Source organism: Engystomops pustulosus, chromosome 10 (assembly GCF_040894005.1).
Source record: "Engystomops pustulosus chromosome 10, aEngPut4.maternal, whole genome shotgun sequence".
In the NCBI taxonomy this organism is placed as follows: domain Eukaryota; kingdom Metazoa; phylum Chordata; class Amphibia; order Anura; family Leptodactylidae; genus Engystomops; species Engystomops pustulosus.
In genome coordinates, this window is record NC_092420.1 from 15,477,064 (window position 1) to 15,502,420 (window position 25,357).

Here is a 25,357-nt window from a genome sequence, read left to right on the forward strand (position 1 = left end):
GGCCCCTCCAGAGTGCAGGAGGTTCTTTGCCTAGACCCAGATTCTGATTTTAATAATAGTAATCTGATAATGCACCATGGCCCTACGTATCCACTAGAAGACACTCAATTTAGAGCTGATCTTAAAGCTATGTTGGGATGTTCTCTTGGAGGCACCAAAGAATCCTGAAACTGAATTCCGTAGGGTTTTATCCTTATTGTCCATCCTAAGGCTAGACCTTTAACAACAGATAAGTGGGCATTCACACATGGTATCTTCACTAAGCGGCTTTTTGCAGAAGCCTCCAGCATTGCAAATGCACAATGGAGGGAGCCTGAAGTGTATAGCTCTGTGCACAAGGTTCTGCCAAGGTGCCGGAGGCTACCATGGACTGATCATTGGTGGGGCTGGTTGTGGAAACTCCAATGGCCGCCTATTGTCGACTTATATGGATTTTACAATATGGTTTACCCTTTTAAAGTCTGTGCAGGTAGAACAAGAACTAGATGTGCAATTTTTAGTCTTCGCACATTTAGCGCTTTATTCCAAGACAGTCCATCACGAAAGAAGGTTGATCAAAAACTTGTTCTCAGGTAGTGAATTATGTAGAAGGATAATCCCAGGGCTATATTAGTGTGGTGGATGGATGACGACTAGTCCTACAGCCGATTCAGCAGAAAGTACTGGAGAGAACGGCAGGGTCCTCAACGCTGCTGGCACCAAAAAGACATTTTCATGGCACGAATCTCAGCAGGATATATTTGATTAAGAAATATGTCGGAGAGACAGGTATTTGAAATTTACTTTGCAGGACTATTTTTTATCCCTGTGATAAATTGTCAGAACTGAATGTAAATTCTTACAAGACGAAGCTTCTTCTTTGTAAAATCTTTCATAAAGGGGATGTATGAGGTTAAAAAAAAAATTTTCCTCAGAAACGGCACCACTCCTAGACAGTGGGGCTCATTTACTAAGGGTCAGCGGAGCGCATTTTCGTCGGGTTTCTCGGCAATTTCCATTTTGTGCCGCATTTAACAGGGGATTTTGGCGCACCCAATCGGATTTTGCCGCATTTGGCATCGGCTTGCACGAGACAGAAATCGGAGGGTGGGCCATTGGACAACTCAACGGATTTGGACAACGCGCAAGATTTAACATTTCGAATTGTGTCGCAAGACATGCACTTACAAGCAACGGGAAGAAGAAGGTGAACTCCAGCGGACCTCAGTGGGGAATTGACGGATGCAGGAACTCGGGCGCACGGTCTTCATGAATCATGCCGGACCGCCCGGATCGGGGATCGCGACAGGACCGGGTAAGTAAATTTGCCCCAGTGTCTCTTATTCCACAAAAGCAATAGAGTGTTTCTGGAAGATCAATGCCTCAGATAACCCCAAACTCTGATTGGGGGGGCTAGTTTGTGATTCACTATTTTAGACTCAGCAGAGTGCCGAAGTGGTCCGCAATCTAGCGCTTATACAAGCTAAATGTGTGATGGAATGACTGGAAACTATCTATAGGGCAAGAGATAGGAATTTTACTCAACCCTCCCCCCCTCCCCTTAGCTGGTTGAGGCCATGCAATAGGAGTGTTGTTGGGCTTTGGATGTACTGCATCACAGTCTACATATAGGAGATCTGAGGGATCATATGGGAGTTAGACCACACAGCTGGGTAATAATCTTATGACCAATTGCCCTATATGTTCCACACCATCACCCCTTTGCACATCTGTCTGATAGTTTTAGAATTTCACCAATAGTTAAATAATCTCTGATCCATCATTGATTTTTTTAAAACTAATTAGAAATAAAAGTTAAATTTTATGTGACAAATGGGTGGTACTGTCCTTACAGGACAAATCCAGTTTCCTTTTTGATATTGAACAGAACATACACCCAGTCACCCTGGTCAAAACAAATAGCTTGATCATCAATTTTTTTTTCAGTAGTTGATTTACTACCAACCACGGTTGTTGCCGTGGTTGGAATTGATGCAGAATATCTGCTGCGAACATTCCCTAGCAAGTCTAAATCTCCTAGATTCGATGCCAATGAAAGTAAATGAACCCCCTACCATAATACATTCTTCTACTCCATAATCAACATTAAATGGCGCAGATGAAGCAAAGACGAGCATGAGGTGATCGTACTATTCTAGGAACACAGCAGAAGGCTTTCTACGTAGGTACTTAGCCCCCATGTAGCGCCTTAGTATGCCGCATAAAGCAGAATTTCCATGTGTAGTACACCGGCTCTATAGTACGGCCCCACTTCTGTAGGAATCCATGCTGATCCATCTGAATACCCGTGCCTGCCACTTTTGTTTGCAGAGTCCTTCCTCCTAAATGCCTACACGTGAGAGCGCTGGTAATATTATATTAATATGACAAAATCTCCCATGCTGGGTGCCGCGTTGTGATAAAAATGGTAGTAAATGACTCCCCCGCTGAGCTCCTAATGAGGTGAATGTTGCCTTTTTTTTATGTCTTGGAGTTTTTTATTCCGCAGCTCCGGAATGTATTCAATGATGGCAAAACCCGTAACCTCGCCTGCGATTAGCCCCTCCATTACACCAAATACAGCAAAAAAGACCACCTGGGAGCAGAAAGTTATCACTCATCAATGATAAGACGATAGACTATAAGGTATGAGGATGGACTTAGTGACCACATAAGGGGTCATTGTGCTCCGTGACTTTTATGTAAACTTTGGCACCATGGCTTCTTGCTATTTGCTTCCAGTACTGAGATACCACTCTGTACTGTGACATCACTGTGTGTATTATCCCTGTACTGTGACATCACTTTGTGTATTATCTCTGTACTGTGACATCACTGTGTGTATTATCCCTGTACTGTGACATCACTTTGTGTATTATCTCTGTACTGTGACATCACTGTGTGTATTATCCCTGTACTGTGACATCACTGTGTGTATTATCCTGTACTGTGACATCACTGTGTGTATTATCCCTGTACTATGACATCACTGTGTGTATTATCCCTGTACTGTGACATCACTGTGTGTATTATCTCTGTACTGTGACATCACTGTGTGTATTATCTCTGTACTGTGACATCACTGTGTGCATTATCCCTGTACTGTGACATCACTGTGTGTATTATCCCTGTACTGTGACATCACTGTGTGTATTATCCCTGTACTGTGACATCACTGTGTGTATTATCTCTGTACTGTGACATCTCTGTGTGTATTATCCCTGTACTGTGACATCACTGTGTGTATTATCCCTGTACTGTGACATCACTGTGTGTATTATCCCTGTACTGTGACATCACTGTGTGTATTATCCCTGTACTGTGACATCACTGTGTGTATTATCTCTGCACTGTGACATCACTGTGTATATTATCTCTGCACTGTGACATCACTGTGTGTATTATCCCTGTACTGTGACATCACTGTGTGTACTATCCCTGTACTGTGACATCACTGTGTATATTATCCCTGTACTGTGACATCGCTGTGTATATTATCCCTGTACTGTGACATCACTGCGTGTATTATCTCTGTACTGTGACATCACTGCGTGTATTATCTCTGTACTGTGACATCACTGCGTGTATTATCCCTGTACTGTGACATCACTGCGTGTATTATCTCTGTACTGTGACATCACTGTGTGTATTATCTCTGTACTGTGACATCACTGTGTGTATTATCTCTGTACTGTGACATCACTGTGTGCATTATCTCTGTACTGTGACATCACTGTGTGTATTATCCCTGTACTGTGACATCACTGTGTGTATTATCCCTGTACTGTGACATCACTGTGTGTATTATCCCTGTACTGTGACATCACTTTGTGTATTATCTCTGTACTGTGACATCACTGCGTGTATTATCCCTGTACTGTGACACCACTGTGTGTATTATCCCTGTACTGTGACATCACTGTGTGTATTATCTCTGTACTGTGACATCACTGTGAGTATTATCCCTGTACTGTGACATCACTGTGTGTATTATCTCTGTACTGTGACATCACTGTGTGTATTATCCCTGTACTGTGACATCACTGTGTGTATTATCCCTGTACTGTGAGATCACTGTGTGTATTATCTCTGTACTGTGACATCACTGTGTGTATTATCCCTGTACTGTGACATCACTGTGTGTATTATCCCTGTACTGTGACATCACTGTGTGTATTATCCCTGTACTGTGACATCACTGTGTGTATTATTCTTGTACTGTGACATCACTGTGTGTATTATCCCTGTACTGTGACATCACTGTGTGTATTATCCGTGTACTGTGACATCACTGTGTGTATTATCCCTGTACTGTGACATCACTGTGTGTATTATCCCCTTATGGCAGGATCTGCTCTTCCTTTAGTTTCTTATGTCCAGGTTTTAACCAAAAAAGTTTCTTAAAAATATCCAAATGTACCTGGGGAGCTTCATGGCTGGAGCCCCTCAGACTCATTTGCATAATTTTAAAGCCTTTTTTCTCAAAAACAAGGACATAAGAAGCTTAAAGAAGAGAGATCCTGCCAGAGGGGGTGCACACCAGTATGTCAGTGTGCTTGGTTTACAATCCTTCATCCTGGTGGTAGATGCCCTTTAAAGGACATATACTATCATGAAGGGAGGTAAACCAAGCACACTGACATACTGGTGTGGATTTGCGATATCAAAATGAATCTATAAAAAACTTCCATGACTACTGTTGTAGCATCGTTGGTTCATGAGACTATTAGACCCATGGACCCAGGAAGTTTTCAGCTGAGTTGTGCCTTTCTAACTTAGTCGAGCTGCACGTGCTCCAGCAGAAACCATTAAAATCTAAATGCAATATGCAATTCCTATGCGAGGAAGTGCAGATCAGGCTCCTTGGATCATGTAATGATCTGTGCAGATGTTGTACAGGTTCAGTCTGCTCTATGATGTGAGACGTAATAAGAGAAACGCTATTACTGCAGAAAGTCATGTGCACGCAATTCCCTATACAAGAAAAATTACGATTCTCCGCTCGTCTTCCTACAGGGTTCATCATAATCAGATAAAAAAAAAATAGGAGGTAGCTGCATTTTTATCATTGTGAAATGTGGGAAAAGTAGAAAGTGTTTTGCTGTATCAGGAAAGAATGGAAAATAAACACAAATAATGCCAAAAATAAAATGAGTTTTAGTGGTTTTTGAAAACTTTTTGTTTTATCTTGCTGAAGCAATGGGATAGTAAAAAAATAAAGCTCAATTTAGGAAATAAGACCATAATTATTTCCTAAAATTGAGATGTTGGAGGTGGATAAGTCAAGATTTATTAAAGGAACTCAACCCCTAAAAAAATACAAAGCAAATATTAATCCCCGCTCCATCGCTAATCTTGACATGCCAGGATCCCCTAGAAAAGACAGCCCGGAGCATGGGGATAAGCTGTCCGGCACTTCGGGCTGCTAATTATGCACGTCCCCGCACCTCTCTCTCCCACGCTGGGAAAGGGAGGTGACGGCACAAGAATTCACATCTCTCTTGTGACGTCACCTCAGTCTCTGATGCTCCTTTAATTAATCTTGACCAATTCACCTCCATGGTCAAGGGTGATCATGAATTAGGGTCTACCCAACCAGTGAGTCATATGTTGTGGTTGTAAAGATTTTCCATCTGGTGGTTTGTTTCTGTGATTTTCTACGACGAGATGTTCTTGGAATATAAGAATCATAAAAGCCATAATCATAAGAAAAAGATACTTATTGCATCAACAACTGGAGAGCTGCTAGAGAGAAATTTAGGGAACTTTTGGAATCAGCAGCTTAAAAAATACCCAGAAAGAGATGGAAGACTCCAGGCACCATGACATTTTTATTTACCGTATATACTCGAGTATAAGCCGACCCAAGTATAAGCCGAGGCCCCTAATTTTACCACAAAAACCTGGTAAAACCTATATTTTTTTTACTCGAGTATAAGCCGAGTTTGGGGTTTCAGCACATTTTTTTGTGCTGAAAAACTAGGCTTATACTCGAGTATATATGGTATTTGTTCCCCAGTGTTATTGTGCAAGAACTAGAATTATTTGGACCAACCATGATCGATGAGCGTGATTATGAGCTTATTATCAAGAAATTTGGAAATTTGGCTTGACGTCTGAGACCTCAGCAGTTAGTACAGTAACATCAACACTGCATTTCCCTTTGATGGAAAAGTGGCACATGTTTGCCGTTGGCCATGCCTGGGATTTCAACTATTTACAATTCTTGAAGGACGTCCGTCAGAATATCGGTTGGATTAGTTAAAAGAAGAGGCATGTTCTAGGGAAGTAGTCAAGTACCTTATGTAGTATTGATCTTGAGCTTGACCCTGATTGGCTGGGAGGATTGTGGTGGGGTCTGATGGCTGATGTAAAAGTGGCTTTTCGACCACCATAGAAATGGTGGTCAAGGGCTGATGGTGGCGCTTTGTGCGAGGCTAGAGTGGATTCACGTGGACAAGTGAGATTAGGTTCTTAAAGGACCCCTATGGCAAGGAGAATACAGGAAGTAGGTCTATAGGAAGTAGGTAGGTTTACCACAACCAAGTTTGGATTTACTCCAAAACAATGGAAGAGGAGGACAAGTGTGAATACAAAGGATAAGATCCCCTATTGGTTTTCTTTATATAAGTCTACTCATGAACGCTCAGGACATTAGAATTGGTACCTGGTTAACTGGGGCCATCCCATTACCTTGTCGGTGGTCTATACTTACCCTGCTCAAGCTCCGGAAATCACATTAGTACATTAATCCCAGGGGTCTTCATCCGTTCAGAAGTTCTAAAGGGGTCACTCGACATGTTTCAGCTAATGACTAGCCTCTTCGGACCATGGGATATCATATCAGTCCAGGGAATTCACTTCTTTTGTTGACCCACGGTCTGAAGAGGCCATTCTGTGGCTGTAGTGGGTCCTGTGACCTACTAGAACAGTGATGGCGAACCTTTTAGCGGCCGAGTGCCCAAACTGCAACCCAAAATCCCCCTTTATTTATCAACAACTTTCAATCATATTGGCCTCCTGAGGACAGCAACACAGTAGAAAGATGGAAAATTTTCATCATTCTAGCTTCTTTCCAGTTTCCCTCTGTACAGTGAAAATCGTGTGGCCAGCAGGAGGTCCTCCAAAGATAATTCGGCCCTTTCTATACATTCTCCCTCTTCCTACAGTCCCAAGTAGTGAAGTTAATATCAAAATATGACTGAAAGCAGCATCTTTTAAGTTGCTTGGAACTGCAGGAAGAGTTCTGTCTGGTCTGGTGTGCTGGGGCGATGGCCCGGGTGCCCACAGAAAGGGCTCTGAGTGCCGCCTCTGGCACCCGTGCCATAGGTTCGCCACCACTGTACTAGAACATTGCAGGAAACAGGAGCTGTAGCTGGTTGGGTAAGTATGCTTTCTTTTTTCCACCCTTAGGTCATGGAGAATAATACTGGGATTTTAAAATCGCTGTTATATGATCATTCAAACTAAACTTCCCCTTTAAGGCAGCACTCAGTGACCAGGGAGACCATCTATATTCTCCGTATGATAATTTCTCTTGCTGATGTATTTTTTGCTTCCACCAGCACATTCCCGTATCCTCCCGCAGCCACTTTGCCTGTTATTTAGCTAATACCAGTTTGCAAATGATCCGATATTGAGGCTGTTTATAGCGCCGGGGACCCTCGTTCTGCCTTCTTGTGCCGCATTAAGAGCGTATACTTAGCCGTAAAAGCATTTCAAATTTTCCAATTTGTAATCTTAATTTATCATAAAAGGCGAGGTGGATCTGTGCCAAGGCTCTGATTTCGTCTCACAAAATGTAGCAAATAAACCATTCAAAGCCTTCAACAAAACTCCCGGGTAATGAATGAAGAGTCTGCTCCCAGAGACAATGGCAGCACTAGATTATGGCGGAATATTGTCTCTGATTAACAAAGAGTCATCGAGCCGAGAGCCAAGATCTACCAATATGAAGAGAGCGCGGCGCCCGCACCGAGCAGACACCATCACACAAACTAATTACATGGACAAGATATTTTCTAAAAATAAAATACAATTTGTATGGAGCTTCTGTGACGAATTTATGACGCCCGGTCCCCATGTTGAAAGATCACATTTTGAGGGCACAATAGAGTAGATTCCACTATATGATGCTCTAAAATCTGCTGCAGTACACAAAGAAACCTACCCATATACCTCCAAATTGCTTCTATTTTTGCCTTAAAGTGCTGGTACATCTCCAATAATTGAACCCACAGGTTCTCTGCAGAAAGTGAGAGTTGCCCACCCAACCTTCGGTGTGGCTCAACACTAGGTCACAACTTTGAGTGGCTGAGAGTCTCCTTTCACTAGCCTCAGTGAAACAGAGCCTTATCAGAACAGAAAGCTGCCACCAGTCCTCATTTGATATAAACCCGGTCCATAACGAGGTTTTATCAGGTCAGGGTCCACCCGGTAGCATATTTATAACCAAGACATAGATGTGGGGACTTGTGGATCAAGGTAAAAGAACAAGGCAGGTTACATTTTATATTTAATTGCCTTAAGGGCACACTAGACAAACAGTCAACACAATAGATATATACAGTGTAGATTACAAGTGTAGGACTAAAAGTACAAACAGTTCTGTTACCTTGTGCTAACTAATAGGGAAAGAGGTAAGTCAGACTTCTAGATCCTTCCTGCTCTTGATGTAATGGTAAAATAATTCCCCCAAGCAAAGACAAGGAGTGCCCTTATTATATTAGGTGTAGACCCAACCTTTCACACCTATAAGACAGCTATAGGAAACCTTCCATCTTGGATTAGATCCAGGCCCTTGGATGCGTTCTAGCTTCTCAGTGGGAGGTCATGGGATCAGGGTTTTGGTCTCATCAGATCCAGAGTAATTTCTGGATTCTGTTGAGACCAGACATGACCCACTTACCATGCTCCCACTGAGAGTTCTGTAAATCTCAGTTTCCTGAAAGCCAGGTATGCATTTGGCCTTGGGTTGGGATGGACAATAACTCCATAACTGTCATATTGGTTGTATAAGTTAGTGGCTTTTTTATGGCTCTTGTGTCCTGGTCTAAAAAGGAAACTCCATGAACACTGTCAGTGCCATTTCACCTCCTCTAGGCCTTTGAAGTTTCCCTTTTAAAGAGGTAATTTAGCTATTTCAAGTGAAGGCTGTGGGGGAAGTGAGTCATGGTGGTCGCATGTGTGAGGAATTGATGAACAAAGTGCCCCCTCCTTCTATCTTTATTTTTCAATAATTTCTTCACAGCACCAAAGGATCATCTGTTGGGGGCAGGTTGAAAAACTCACATACACATAAGTGAATCAGTCGGTCTCAAACTTTAAGATTCCACAAACTTTGGGTTTCTTAAAAAACCATGAGTTCCTTAGTTTTAACCCTTTTCCTTCCCCCCTCTCTCTACCCCAACACGTCCAAAGTAGCGTGTGGGTTGGAAAAGCCAGATGGTGAGAGGGAGATTCAAGTGCCATCTCCACCAGAAAACTGCATAACAAATCTCCCCCTATGTATCCACATAATACTATCGTATGGTGCCAAGATATTGCCGTCATGTATCATCCACATTATAATACGAAGATAATGACGCTGCATATTTCATATTTTATACATAATTCTGCAGAAACAATACTGCTGACATGGCAGGAATACACCCCTGGAAAAAAAAAATTGGTTTCAGGTGTGGAAAATTAAGAATAAAAGTCGTAATAGATCACCTTCTGCCTTCAATACAGGATCATTTCTTCTAGACACACGGTTAATGAAGGAACTCGACAGGGAGGTTGTTCCCGACATCTTGAAAATTAAGCACAGATCTTAAGTGTGATTGTAAGCTTGCTCTAATTTTTCTGTATCTTTCTGCAATGCCAGTCAGACTAGATGATTTTGAGGCCAGGGCACTGTGTCTGACATATCAACCCTTCCTAGATCCCTTGTATTTCTAAAGACGTTGGCATAGAGTTTATAAAGGAACTCAACAGGGAGGTTGTTCCAGACATCTTGGAGAACTGAGTACAGTGAGTGTAGAATCACCTTAGATCTCTGTTAATGTCAAATGATCACTTTCTGGACTCTTGTTCTTCTAGCTGCTCTTGCATTTAGTTTTTGAAAGAACTCAGTGGGGAGGTTGTTCCAGACATCATATAGAACAACTAAGATCGGGAAGTAAGAATTCTCCTTACTGAGACTTAAGGCCACCGTGAAGTCGTGTGGAGTCTTATAGCCATGGATGCTCCACTAGAGGAATTCTGGGAAAATATGCAAAGTTTTCCTGGATGGGATAAGGATAACCACGCCTCTTTTAGCTACCTTGTTAGGCAGCTCCCTTGACATCAAGCATGACCAACAAGAGGCCTTATGACATGACGTGGGATTAAAATCAAACCAGTAGAACAACTAACACAGATCTTCTGTGGATGTAATTGCTCGAATCCATCTATCCCGGAGATACTGGATGATGTGAACATCAGGGCTCTGTCACTTCAAGGAATTTGACAGAAACAAGCTCCTCATAAAATTGTCTGGATGTTTGGAATCATTGTCCAGTAGAAGGATAAATCAGTAACTTCTAGTTCTGGAAACATTGTTACCCTACCCCAATTTTCGACAACTTTTGGCAACTTTTGGCCACCCCTAAAATGCTTTGTAACCAGAAAATCAACCATTAGGAATTATAAGAGAAAACATCCAAAAAATACAAAATTACAACTGCAAAACAATCATCTATGATGATATAACCATCACCCTGTCCTCCAGGATGAATACCCCCCCCCCCATTTTTGAGATTCCCCACCGTGCAGTAATTTGGTTTTTTGATACAGAAGAATCCAATAATTTTTCTGTCTATTTGAAGTTCGGGGCTGAGTTTGCAGACAATACTCTGCAAAGTGCCTATTCAAGAACAGACAATTCGGATATTAAAATCTTAAAGAGCCTATAGAGGAAGCGGTGAGATTATTCCTACTAAATTCTCTAATTATTACAAGGTATCATTAGCTCGTATTGTGGCAGGCAGACGGGTTCTGTGATGCCGAATCTCCCGAGGACAAAGACAAGTGGATTCTGCTTGATAGTTATTTGCTTCCATCATAAGACCAATAATGGAATTAATATCAGATCATATAAATGGGAATCTTTTATTCTCCACAGTCCCGGGCAGCGGTACGAGAAATACTAAGGGAATTTTACCTTCAAATTAAGTATTTGAGTCATGAAACTCACCGACAATCTGAATCTATTTGGAAATTAACTTGCTATCTGAAGCATAATGGCAGGAGAGGACGTATCCCGCCGGAAAATGAAAACATGAGCGTCTACGATTTTCACTCCAAGTGCCCGAAGGTGGCGGCATAATGTGGCATGGAGGGGTCTGCGGAAGATTTTCTTACTAATGGTCCTTTATTTCACACAATCAAAGTAAAAACCAATTTATGAGCCGGTTATGACTAGTAATTTATAACTTTCAAAGTAAGATGGATTTGTTCCAGGTAAAAGTTAGACGGCTACTAACTTTATTACTTCCGAAATGTCGCCAGACAGAACTTTACAGCCAAAGACACTAAGCCCCTACCAAAGGAAAGGGGATAAGGGTTTGATTGCTGGGGTCTGACCACTGGGTCACTGACCTGGGGCTCTGTATTCAAAACACAATTTGTTTGCGCCCCCCCCCCCCCAAAAAAAAAAATAAACTAATGGAGCCTCACTCATCAGGGAAATGTGTATGGATTGTTACAGGATCCTAATATCAGTATTTAGAGGCTAATATAGGTTAAAGGGGTTGGCCACTTTTCTACATAAGTTGCCCTTGTGCCTTTACTGCTTTACTAATAATCCCTGAATATTCATCAAGGGATTCAGCAGTCCTGCTACTTACTTTAGTGCTGTCTGCAAACTTTCTGACAACAGCACAGTCTAGTCAATAGCCTCTCACTCAACCAAACCAGTTCCCTAAACTGTACTGAGGAGACCCAACCATGTTGAAACAGTGCTGTCTACAGTTGGGGGTCTGTTCCTTCTGGAATAGATATACTGGTTTGGCTTAATCATGTTATAAGGCTTCTTGTAGGTCTTGGTGTTAAAGGGAGTTGCCTTTCAAGGTAGCAAAAGGAGGCATTATTTTCCATTTAACACCTTGGAAAACATATTTGCATATTTCCCAGAATTCCCTAGTGGAGTATTAAAGTCTCCACATGCCTATAAGGTGTTCTTAATTGGCAAAGTCTCCATAAGGAGAACTCCTACTTTCTGACCTATGTCTGAGCTCTGATGAATAGGAGGAGCTGTTACAGGAGATTACAGGAGACTCAATGTTTGTCAGTGGGATGGACCGGACCATGAGAGAAAGTGGTGGGTGACGCCATTAAGATGGCCTAGATCAATGAGAGAGAGAAACAGGAAAGGAAGAAAGCTCTCAAAGAAGGCGAAGGTACAGGTACATATACATGCAGAGCCTTGTTTAATTGAAGAGATTTATTAAAAAGTGGCCCACCCCTTTGAAGCTATGCTATTCAAATGTGAGTGCTGCATTAGGGAGGTCCCACACATTTCTTTGCTTGGAGCCCCATAAACTCCTCCCATGCTATGCTCATACAGTTAGGGTACTGAGTGTATATGCTGGACCTGTGCTCCACCGAGTTCTATGTGACTACAGAAGTCCCAATGGAACAGAGTGAATCACAGATCAATCAGATGCATCAGGACATTATTCAGTCGGTGAACAATTTTTATGATCAATGGGGGTTCCAACCATTGGACCCCAACACTCACTTATTTATCCCTTATCAAGCGTTTTTGTGTTAAACATTAAATCAAATTTGGGCCCTCTTTTATTTAATTCACCGCACCAGAACTTGACTTGTTCCAATTGTATTGATGTCTAAAGGGTCCACCCTCAATGAACCCCTAAAATTCTTCCAATTAGGTTGTCTTCTGCTGAATCTTTGGGGTCTGGTATTGGACTAAAGTTTGGCCTTGCTGGAGGCTCATCTGGTGCTCCGGTGGGGCTGTCGACACTTGTAGAAAGGAAGGGCAAGCCACTCAATGCAGTTGTCCAGGATTACATAAACCGGACTACTTTAGTTGTGTTTGGTATTGATATTTAGTTCTGTTCAGTACAAAGGAGACGAACTACAATACCAGACACCACCCTGAATCGGTTGTGGCATTGTTTCCAGAAGGAACCAATAGTGAACAATAGTCTAATAGTGAACAATGTTCCTTCACCTCTAAAGTTGGCCAAATACAGTTGGCCAACAACGAAGGGACTTACCGGGCATCTTACTTTAATGGGGTCACTAGGAGTCCCCATCAGTAGACATCGGAGTAGATAAAGATGGGGCAGTTGTATTTCAACATGCCCAGTCCTTTTGATTTTGGGGAGATACAATGTCTAGTAGCACCTTATCTCCCAAATATCTAGCAGTCACTAAGGGACAGAGAATAGTTCCCCCACCCAGAAACAAAACAAGTGTCCCTCACAACTGTTGAGTGGTAAAGAGCTACAATACAACCCACGGATGTGGATGTTTCCCCATTTAGAGCATCCCTTTTATATACTTTTGATTAAACTACCCTTAAAAATTTTAGGTTTAAGAATTTTGGCTTTAAGCATTTTCCAGCAGGTGTAGTAAAGCAAATCATAGATGCTGTAACATCAGCAGATGCTAATTGGAGGGTATGTCCTGGCTTCAGATCATGATCATGTGCCAGTACAGTGCCCCTGTGCCTCATTATTGAGCCGGGACATATTCATTTTATTCCTGAAATAAGAGGTGGCGGGAATAATTTCTTGCTCCACATCCTCGTGGACATTCAGTCTACTATAAAGTAGCTGCCATTCATCTAATTAAGTTACATACCAAATTATCTGGATTAATGGACACGGTAACATCGTGTGAACTGAGTTAATTGAACGTTTTTCAGCATAATAAGTATTAAAAAGGGAAATATAAGGATGTATGGATTGAGGACAGGTCCTTAAAGAGCCCTTTTAGGAATATTAAGTAGCTGTATGTTTAATCGGAAGCAATTCTTCCTGTAATTTCTTAGCGATCATGCAGAAAATATGGCATGTATCACATTCTCTGTTTGCAGAACAGGTCTGATAGATGCGATGAAGGTTAAAATCTTGATTTCCATGCTCGGCTGACTCTCAGTTGTCTCATTAGCCCGCTTTAAAGTTATCCTTGGGGCTGGAATTCCCTGCCGGTGATTTTGGTTGCTACACTCACGTGTATATGTTGTCTTACCTGGACTATTGTTGCTTGACCTATCGCTTTGTTTGCTCCCTCTCCCTATAGCACACATTATTCAGTGAAGGGAACCCAGTCGGGGGCTTTCATTCTGGCTGGTCATCAAGTGGGCACCAACAGGGGGCTTCGTGCCAGCACTCTCCCGTTTCCATTTCCTGGCATTATCTTTTACTGTGTAAAGTGAAATCCAAAAAGTATGGAAGTATCAGCTCCCCCGCTAAAGTTTAAACCTGTGCTCGGATCTCCTCTCTGCATGAGGGATTCGATTCCAGGAAAGAATCTTTCCTGTAAAGTGAAATGCCTGTTCAACCAAACTGAGAGCGTAAGTGTGTAAAGGCATTTCGAGGAATGGTTATCAGCAGGATTGGTATTTGCCTGATCAGGTCTTTGGTTTGACACTTATCAGTCAAAAGCCAAAAACACAGAACCTTGTGGGCAGGACAAACTAAAGAAGAGACGGAATGTCCCGCCCCTGAGCAACATCCCATGCCAAATTTCTGATTAATTTCTGATTAATTCATTCTAGTAACAGTAGTTATCATTACTTCTGTTCCAACAAAATTGAAGATCAGATATCTAGTCCTGAGACCAGACTGGTCTCCATAGTTTTATTATCTGCTCCTTGAGGTTTTTATCTAATAACAGAGGACCCTTTTATCCAGGAAAATATCTACGTAAATTATATTTTGGGAAGAGTCGGATTATCAGGCGCATAATTATAGGTGAAGCACATCCGACACAGGTTTTTCATTCTCTCTTCCTAAACTTATTTTACTCCAAAAAAACACCGAACTTCTTCTATCGAATAATTACTCCAGGAAGTCATTGTGCCATTTTTTTTTCGCCATCCTTCCATACTAATTGCTAAGAATTTTCTTTGATAAGCCGTTATTAGCCGCGGCTCATGTCTCTCTCCTCACTTCAGATAAGCTCGGCCACGAAAAACGCCATTCAGCGATGGATTTAAATCCTCTCTCCTGTAGTTAATTCCTGCACTTTGAGAATCTTGGTGGGATTCATACCGAGCTCCATGCAAATGAGACTCTTTTATTTATTGTGAGCCTTAGAATTGGGTTCCCTACAAGGCCTTAACCCCGACTTTAACACCGTTCATTTAATTACATCTAGAAAAGGTTAGAAAGTTTTTTTATTCTTTGATTTTTTTTTTTTTTATAACTCACTCGTATTCTCTGGGAATTATCTTGGTCTGAAATATAATTAATCATCCTCTGTCATACTTTTATTGTGCGGAGCGTTCTCTAGAGTCGACTCGCTATTCATCCTTCATTCAAATTCCGGTGACCTTCCTTCTTACTTAGACCTCAATGGATTCCTGCCCACAGCCGGGAAAAACACTGGATACTGTGAGAGTCATTTGTCATGTATATTATCAATGTATGAGCCCCACATCCATGCATATGCTTAACATTTTCCCTTATAGAGATGTTAAAGTATTCAAGAGGATGACATCTATCAGCAAAGGCTGGCCAAAAAATTATGTTTCCGAACACAACGGAAAATAACCTGGAAAAAACTGGAAGAGATCATTTTCATACATATATATGTATTATATATGGTTTGTCTCAATTTGTCAGAATTTTGTTGTTTTTGGTGTCATCTATTAAAGGGGTCAATTCCAAAATCCATGTAGGTCTAGAGTTGCACAGAGGTTAAAATAAGCATTCATGGTGGTTAAAATATTGAAGGGGCAATGATCCCTTCGACAGTGGTCCTTTTTCCCCTGGTCCCTGCAAAAATTAACGTGCTCTCTACTGGTCCCTGAAGCCAATCTCACGGTGCTCCTGCAACCCACGACTCCGGCCACAGGTGCTTATCTATGTGCCCCTGGTCCCCAGCCACAGCTCTGACCTCTCCACGATCCAGCACTGGCTCTGGCAGGCCAGCCTGCGCGCATCCCCGCCTTCTAGGGCACATGCGCAGCGGATTCCGGAGATTTAAAGGGCCATTGCGCCGGTAATTGCCGCTGGCTCCTGCCAATTCTGATAATTTCTCAGCCCCTTCCTGTCTTCCCTGATGGACCTTTGTGCTCTATGCCCTTGAAAAAGCTTGTACCCTTCCCTAATGCCTGTTTGTTGATTTCCCGTTGTGACCCCGGTTCCGTGATTCACTTGGATCCTGTTCAGCCTGCCTTGACCTGTTGCTACGTCCCCGACTCTGATCCCATGCTGCCCGTCCTGACCTCCTGCCTGTCCCTGACTACGATTCTGCACGTCACTGTACCTCGACTTGTCCGCCACCGCGGACAAAGTCCCTCCTGTGGAACAACCTGTTGGTATCACACCGCAGCAAGTGCAACCCACTTCGCGGCAGGCTCTGGTAAGAAACGGGTGCCACTTAGATTTAGTCTGCGGTGGTCCAGTGGGTCCACTACCCCTGGAGCCTGGAGCCTGGTTTAGGGCAGTAAGGGTTGCTATTGGGGTTCGTGGTGATCTATGGCAGTAATGATAAGTATCAGGATCCCTGGTGGTCTTAACTGTGTTTTAATGTTAGCATCACTTTGGAAAAAGGCAGAGTACCTGGTGGTCTAGAGCATTAAGGAAATAATATCATTATTAGGGGTTAGTGGACCCGATTAAGTTTGCCATGTTTGGCCAAACCTTGAAAAAAGTTTTGGTTTGGGTACCTGTACTGACCGCTTATACCCGTGTTAACTTCACATTTAAAGGGTTGGGTGTTACCAGCAGGGGTGAGAGCAAATGCCAAACCAAATCTTCTAGTAGAAGTCTAGGTTCGAGAATATTGCTGATGCGAGCATTGCGGTTCGGGTAAGCTCATCCCTAATCATTATCCCCCATCGTCTAATGTGGTGAATGGGTTAATCATACTTCTGTATACAGTAAATTACTCCCCTCCTCCGGTTTTACTGATAACTTCTAATTCTTGAACTGCCCTGAAAAATCGATAGCTTCATCGTGATTGGCTGCTTTGGGCAACGAGACCAGATTTCTGGTTTGATAAATGAGGTCCTAATTAATTTATGCATTTTTTTTTTGTTGCTTTTATCCTGAGGGGGAGAAGAAAGGAATGAAATCCTAATAGAACTATAGAAAAAAACTGAAGGAGATGACAGCGTGGACTGATAAAAGGATGACTCCTGCGCCAGAAGACGTGTCCGCGTCTCTTGTCAGGCTGCTGCATTCATTTCAAGTAAATATAGCGGCAGAAGGTGGAAGCTGTAATCAGGCTGAAGTTTTCTTTAATTAATATGTCTAATGCTATCAGTCAGACAAAGTGTGAAGAACATGAGTCCTGGTTGTGGTGTGCGGGGAATGGAGAAGATTGCCTTGGTTGGCGCAGGTTCAAAGCCAGAGGACCACTTTTGTTCCAGTCCATATGCATCGTTTTATCAAGGACAAGAAAGTTTACAATCTTCTTTAATCTAGAATGTATGGATATTTATAGATGTTGGATTGTAAAATATACCAGATTTTCATCGAAAAATAAGAAAAATCCAGCGTATAGGAGAAAAAAAAACTTAAAAGGGAACCTGTCACCATATTTTCACATACAGTATACAGCTAGTGACAAGTTCCTATAGAGCCCTGGTAACTACCTGATATTCTTCTTTTAGCTAAAAGTAGCTTCCCTTACATCCACATAAAATTTATGTTATATTATCTTGCTACAGAGGGGGGGTGTCCTGCTCAGCTGGCCCCTCCCACATACTCTTCCTCATGTCTATTCTCAGCATGTCATGTGACCAGAGAGACAGCCTCCTAGAATTAGCAAACTGTACACCGTGCATATATCTGATCACATGAAATTACAGCAGCCTCCATTGACCTCTAAGCCTTCCCATGCTCCATGGATTTCTACTCCATCCTCCATGGAGGTATACTGTAATTTTATGTGATCAGATACATACATGGTGTAGACTTTGCAGATATAACAGGACCTTTGATGATGTAATTCTGGTCACATGACTTTAAGTGCCCAATCAATGTAACAGACCTCTCCGTACAGCAGAATATCATTGCCTGGAGGAGGCAGGGAAATGCAAGTAAAGTCTACCATGTAGGACTCTCTTAGGGTCATTGGACTCACATCAGTTGAGCTGCAAATAAGTTTATAAACTAATTTTTGTAACATTGCAGCCATGGGAAGGGACCATTTAGGGATAAAGGCAATGCTTTTTAATAATAGTGTTTAATGAAGCCTTTATTTTGGGTGGGTCAATTTGCTTGACAGGTTCTCTTTAAGATCCACTACAAATCACTAAAAATCTGTAGATTCTAAATGGATCTTTCATCATCTGTATCAGCTCCAACTCTCAAAAGGAGCCGCTCCTCTTATTACTGTGCAGTTGTAATTTTCTCTCTAACCCCCACCCTTACTAATCTGCTAGTTATGCTGTTTGTTGTCAGGTGGGTGGAGCCTTCTCCAGCCCAGTTCTGCCAACCTGAAAGCAGATTGAATGAACTGTACCTCTGTTATTCTGCCTGAAAATTAAAACCCAAATATTAGCTGGTTCTTGTGAGTTCCTGCATAGCCGTACATGGTCACCAGTGACTGTAGTCTGTAACTTGAATCTAAAAACACACTGCTGCGGAATAAATCATAGATCATCAAGTTTTTTTATCAAAAGTCAGTAGTCCAGTACATGTACATGAGAAATATCTGATTTGTAATCTTAATTTTCCAGCATCTCTCATCTCTGCAGTCTATGCTGGTGGGTGGAGACCTAGCTGCTGTGACTCACTGCTTCCCCCTCCCCTCTACATAGAATTCTCTGCTAGCAAGATGAAATTCAGCGGAAATTCCACAGTGAAAGCCAGAATGGAGGAATGATGATAAGAGCAAAAGTAAGTGGGGAATTGGTTGCTCTGAACTTACCAGAACTTGTAATCAAGGGAAGGCAAGGAGGAGGCAGTGCCAGAAAGGATTTTAGAACAAGGACATGGGCAGCGAGCAGAACCTTCACTTTTAGGCAATGTAATACAGGTATACTCGTAGCAAGTGCAGTACATCAGCTGAATGAGGGTATGATAGATGAAGTCATCTCTTACCTATTTCCCCCAAAGTTCTGTGATTTGAAAAGTGGGTTGAAGAAAATCCTAAAAAAAAATAAAAGGACCACAGATTAGTTCTTGTGCTAACATTTCAATCGCAAATAACAAATAAGAAATACATAGAAGGAGCTAATAGACTGGATACAAATATTACACAAAAACCCTAAATCCTCTGATTTTATAAACATTTCTACCATAAATTTATAATAACTGTAAAATGATTTCTTTTTTTCTACTGTTATTCCATCGAATTCTGCAGCTTATGTTAAAGCAATTTTTCCAATATATGTCCAATATTTCTATATTATATCCGTACAATGTGACAATTATCCCACCTAATAGAATATCATGGGCAGAGCCGGTCTTAGGTCGTACGGTGACCTGTGTAGTTACTTACTAAAAAAAAAATCCAAGTTCTTCTTTTTTTGAAATTTATATTTAATTATTTCATAATGTTTTTCTCATTTATCTCAGGTTTTCTGTTAAATTTGCTGAATGAGGGCTTGTTTTTTCCAGGATAAGTTGCTTATTTTTGTTGGCACCGTTTTTTGTTATGTTTAGTTTATTGACTAATGTTTTGGATGCTTTGGGTGCAACAAATACCATCCAAAAAAACTCACTTGGACTAAAAGTTAGCAATGATCTACTAGATGTAAATAAACGTGAAGGAATATATGGATATAACTGATTTCAAAGAGGGTACAATGGGGGTCATGTACTAAGGGCCCAATTTGGGTTTTCCCGACGTGTTACCCGAATATTTCCGATTTGCGCCGATTTTCCCTGTATTACACCTGGATTTTGGCGCACGCGATCGGATTTTGGCGCATCAGCGCCGGCATGCACGCAACGGAAATCGGGGGCGAGGCCGAACGAAAACCCAACGGATTTGGAAAAACCACCGCATTTTTTTTAAAAAATGTGTCGCGAAACTTGCACTTACCTTCACCAGGTATAGGCCGGTGAATTTCAGGGCGTTCCGGCGGGCCTCGGCGGACGTCAGCGCAGCAGCGACACCTGGTGGACGGCGGAGGAACTACCTTAGTGAATCGCCGGAAGAACCGAATCCACCGCAGAGAATGCGCCGCTGGATCGCGAATGGACCGGGTAAGTAAATCTGCCCCAATGGCTTGGAGATACATAGGACTGTGCTGATGCCTCTTTCGGGCAAGGTTGTACCTGGCCAAGCTGATCATGATAATCGCTGATCCATACGCCGGATCACACCCACAGAGTCTCTTAACTCCAGGTGGATTGTAAATTTCCGTCAAATCATTTCAGGAGTGCGCTGCTCTGTATATTATCAGATAAAACTTTACACTCTTTTCAGATGGAGAATTGAAGCACTCGAAGAACCGCACTAAAACAGTCACCCTCCACAACGGTCCAGCAAGTCAATGACACACGTAATTAATCAGACACAAGGTAAACAAGGTCATATAAACAGAGGTCTCCAGTAAGTGCCGGATCAGTGGACCGTGACATACTACAACCCCCGAGGAATACTTAAAGGGTGTTCAAGGCCTTTTGCTGGAAACAGCTGTATTTCCCAGAAACAAATAAAGATCTAGTGGAGTTGAGTTTGTCACTTGGGCCAGTGTGAAATCATATGCTATTTACGTAATTCAACAACTTCAACTCTGCTACATCCGTACGTAACATAACCATACTAGTAATAGAGGGTTAAAAGACAATGGGGCACATTTACTTACCCGGTCTAGTCGCAATCCCACGGCGCATTGTCCGATGCTGATTCGGGTCTGCTGGGATTCACTAAGGTCCGTGCGGCCAATATCCAGCAGGTGTCGCTGCTGCGCCGAGGTCCACCGGAGTTCACCTTCTTTGTCCCGGTGTATGTGAGTGCTTGATCTTGCGACACAAATTCTTTTTTAAAATTCTGCGGTTTTTCCGAATCCGTCGGGTTGTCCGATGGCCACGCCCCCGATTCTGCCCTAAAATCCAACCACGTGCACCAAAATCCCGGGGCAATTTGGCGCAAATCGGAAATCATCAGGAAACCCGACGAAAGTCTGCGATTCGGACCCTTAGTAAATGAGCCCCATTGTGATCACACTGTAAATGCACTCCTGCATTCTCCTCTCTCCTGTATGTTGTACATTGTTTCATGTTAATGCACATAAGACGTCGTTGTGTTGCCAGTCAAATTTTTCTGAAAGGATAGGTGACAGTACTGCAGAGATGTGTAACCATGCTATGGTGAATGTTATTAGTAGCAGCAGGACTGTGAAAAAAAAATTTAGATCCTAGAATGGGGGTGTGCCCTCACACTGTTTTGCTCTGAACTTTCCCATAGTCCCTTCTGTCTGTGTCACTTGTACAAGAATGATACTGGTTTTCTTCAGAGCAGAGGGGAGGGGCTGCAGAGCAGCTTAATGCAGAGAGCTAAGAGCACAGCAGTGTTAGTACAAGCTTCTAATTTCAACAGTCCTGCTGCTACTAACAACATACATAAACGTAGGAAATCCCCAAAACTCATTTAAGGTAATTACAGAATGCTCACCTGTAAAACACGGACAAACTCAGCTCTTCTATACCTGAAAAATCTAACCATGCTCCATCCTTACATTAAAATTTTCACATCTAAGTGACTTTTTTCCTAAGTATCTGCCCGGTTTTCTTGCTATAAGCCGCCGCTGAGTGATTGGTAGTGACTACACTAAATCCTGGTTGAGTTTGTGAATTGAGTGATGAAATATTTACTGAAGAAACCTCGCTCGGCAGACAATGAGAGGACGACGCGGAGCAGATAGCGTGTTCTGAGTGAGATCTTGATACGGCATTTTCTACTCATTAGGGACTGGAACATCAAATATCTGCAGCTGCATCACAAGCAAACAGCCCCGCTAGCTCCTGCCCCCTTGCAAACACTCTTATCTGTTAAATTGCTTTGAGAGGACATTATTATGTGTCCTTGACCATATCTGAGATGTGTTTGTCTTGGCTTCTCCAGGAGATTGGCAGCTTCACTTTGTGACTTTTAAAGAACTGTAAAACTTGAAAAGAGGCAAAGAAAAGTTGTTTTATACACAAACAAGACTACTATATACTGCCCCACATAATACTACCATATAGCACCCTAGTATTAAAGGCCATGGGGTTCCAACTTGTAGGACCCCCTCAAAGATCCAGAGAATGAAGACACCATGGGGAACATTTACTAAGGGTCTGTCGGACGCTTTCCGCCGAGTTTCCAGAATTTTCCCGTTGTGCACTAATTTGCCCCGGGATTTTGGCACACGCGGTCTGATTGTGGCGCATCGGCACCGGCTTGCACGTGACACAAATCGGGGGGGGCTTGGCCGTCGGACAACCCGACGGATTCGGACAAACCGCGGAATTTAAAAATCAAATTGTGTCGCAAGATCAACACTCACATACACCGGGAAGAAGATGGTGAACTCCGGCGGACCTCAGCGAGGAAGCGACACATGCAGGAAATTGGATGCACGATCTTAGTGAATAGCGGCAGCTCAGAATCCTCGTTAGACATTCCGGATTGGTGGCGTCAACGGGACGGGTAAGTAAATGTGCCCCCATGACTCCTTCATCCTAAGGATTGAAGCCACTTCCATAAGTTGAACTACTACCAATCATAAAGAAAAGATTGTTGAGTTGGCAAAACATGGCGTCTTTCTTCCTAAAAGAGTGCCGCTTCGCATTGCCATATAAAGATGCTCCAACATATATACTGTGTGCAATGACATCCATGCATGTGATTATTTAAAGAGACTGAAGCTTTGGTGCGAATTTATATTCTGAGTAGATCTGTGCTTAATTTTCCAAGATGTCTGGAACAACATTCCTACCAAGTTCCTTCAAAAAACTGTATGAAAGTTTACCCTGGAGAACAAGGACTGCTGAAAGGGATGATATGGCATCAACAGAGCCCTGACGTCATTATCATCCAGTCTGTCTTTGATTGCAGGGAAAGACAGACAGGTTAGAGCAAGTCTACATTTACTGAAGATCTGTGCTCGGGTCTCTAAGATGTCTGGGACAACCTCCCTGAGTGATGGGAGCGATTTTATGTCTCCCAGAGAGCCCTGGTCTTAGTATCATCCAGTCTGTAAAGGAAGAGGCTGAAGAATTGTTGTTAGTTCTCAAAAGTGCCTGGTACAACCTCCCTGCTGAGCTATTGTAAAACTTTATATGATGTTGTTTTAAAGGCACATCAAATGTTGCATTACATTTGTTTTACCTGTATTGTATTACTTTTGCACAGTAAAAAAGATGTATACATTTTTTATTGCAATTTCTTTCACCTAAACTTACTGGATTCTAGGTTTTTACAAGCATTTTTTTTATCCTTATCTTTAAGTATCTAGACATACCCTCTACCATCTCCCCCCATCTCAACTAGGACTATCGCTAAAAACATCTGAAAAGAAGAAGGTTCCTATAGCAACTAGACACCAAACATTGTTCTGTAACAGTGACAGCTGAGGATGGGGGGGGAGGAATAATAGGGGAGGGAAGGATAGGAACATTACAAAGCCAAATAAAAGTTTAATATGGAAACATAATATGAACAGTGGGAGAGTGAGAGACAGGATTGATATGACTGTCAGGGCTGGGGCCGGACTCGAAAATAATAAAATGATGGAAAAACAGAACTTCAGGATATTACATTTACTGGGAGTATAGAAAAAAATGTAAAAACTGTAAAGACAATGGGGCACATTTACTAAGGCTCTGCGTACTGCGATTCTGTCGGGTTTCCCGAATATTTCCTTTTTGCGCCGAATTGCCCAGGGATTTTGGCACACCCGATCGGATTGTGGCGCATCGGCACTGCCTTGCATGCTACAGAAATCGGGGGCCTGGCCATTGGACAACCCGACGGATTCGGATAAACTGTGGAATTTAAAAACGAAATTGTGTCGCAAGATCAAGCACTTACATGCACCGGGAAGAAGATGGTGAACTCCGGTGGACCTGAGCCGGGAAGCGACACATGCAGGAAATTGGACACACAGGGGCAGATTTACTTACCTGGTCCGTTTGCGATCCAGCGGCGCGTTCTCTGCGCTGGATTCGGGTCCGGCCGGGATTCATCAAAGCAGTTCCTCCGACGTCCACCAGATGGCGCTGCTGCGCTGAAGTCCGCTGGAATGCCTCGAAATACACCGGCCTATCCAGGATGAAGGTGAGTGAAATTTTCGCGACACAATTTTTTTTTTAAATGCGGCGGTTTTTCCGAATACGTCGGGTTTTCGTTTGGCCACGCCCCCGATTTCCATCGCACGCATGCCAGCGCCGATGTGCCACAATACGATCGCGTGCGCCAAAAACCCGGGGCAATTCAGGTACAATCGGCGCAAATCGGAAATATTCGGGTAACACGGGCCATCGGGCCGTTAGTAAATGACCCCCACAATCTTAGTGAATGGCGGCAGACCCGAATCCGCGTCGGACAATGCACAGCAGGGATCGGGTAAGTAAATCTGCCCCAATGTTGTGCTGGGGGAGTAGTGATGTTTTAAGCTTATAAATAGAGGAAAAACTCTACATCTGAACATCAATTCGGATGTCTCATAGCTCAGGGTCAGTGCTAAATTGACCTGTAAAACGTGGTCTATAGCCAATATATATTTCAATATATATGAAAGGAATGGTCATGGCTGCAGGGACCAAGGTGGATACTATGGTGTAAGAATATCAGTGCTCCCTGCCGGCAGTACATCAAAAATAAGAAGGATGGGAAACTTTACCAGGAGGGAACCAGTAAGGCGAGGGAGATATATAAGCCTTATACAGAGGAAATAATAATCATTCTTTTATTTATGTAGCGCACACAGATTACGCAGCGCTGCACCGAGTTTGCCAAATCAGTCCCTGTCCCCAATGGGGCTCCCAATCTAATCAGCCTATCAGTATGTTTTGGAGTGTGGGAGGAAACCGGAGGACCTGGAGAAAACCCACACAAACACAGAGAGAACATACAAACTCTTTGCAGATTTTGACCCTGGGACTTGACCTCAGCGCTTCAAGGCTGTAATGCTAACCACTGAGCCACCGTGCTGCACCAGAAGACAAGTCAGCGTCCAACCAAGACAGACTGAATTTATACAATATGTAAC

General features: G+C 42.7%; 1 protein-coding gene and 1 long non-coding RNA gene across 5 annotated transcripts in view; one reads left to right on the plus strand and one right to left on the minus strand.

Moving 5' to 3' along the window:
• LOC140103821 (uncharacterized) overlaps nucleotides 1–20,916 on the plus strand; it is a 28,940-nt gene extending 8,024 nt beyond the window's left edge. Inside the window, exons 3-5 of one of the 2 annotated variants that reach the window (XR_011850189.1) lie at nucleotides 17,257–17,394; nucleotides 18,890–19,049; nucleotides 20,587–20,916. This is a non-coding gene — a long non-coding RNA (uncharacterized lncRNA). The remainder of the gene's footprint in view (nucleotides 1–17,256; nucleotides 17,395–18,889; nucleotides 19,050–20,586) is intronic. The other variant, XR_011850190.1, reaches the window with a different exon arrangement.
• TAFA1 (TAFA chemokine like family member 1) overlaps nucleotides 1–25,357 on the minus strand; it is a 257,480-nt gene that overhangs the window by 78,297 nt on the left and 153,826 nt on the right. For all 3 annotated transcript variants that reach the window (XM_072127067.1, XM_072127066.1, XM_072127065.1), the window contains exon 3: nucleotides 19,254–19,301. In XM_072127067.1, the coding sequence (XP_071983168.1) occupies nucleotides 19,254–19,301 (48 nt within the window). The remainder of the gene's footprint in view (nucleotides 1–19,253; nucleotides 19,302–25,357) is intronic.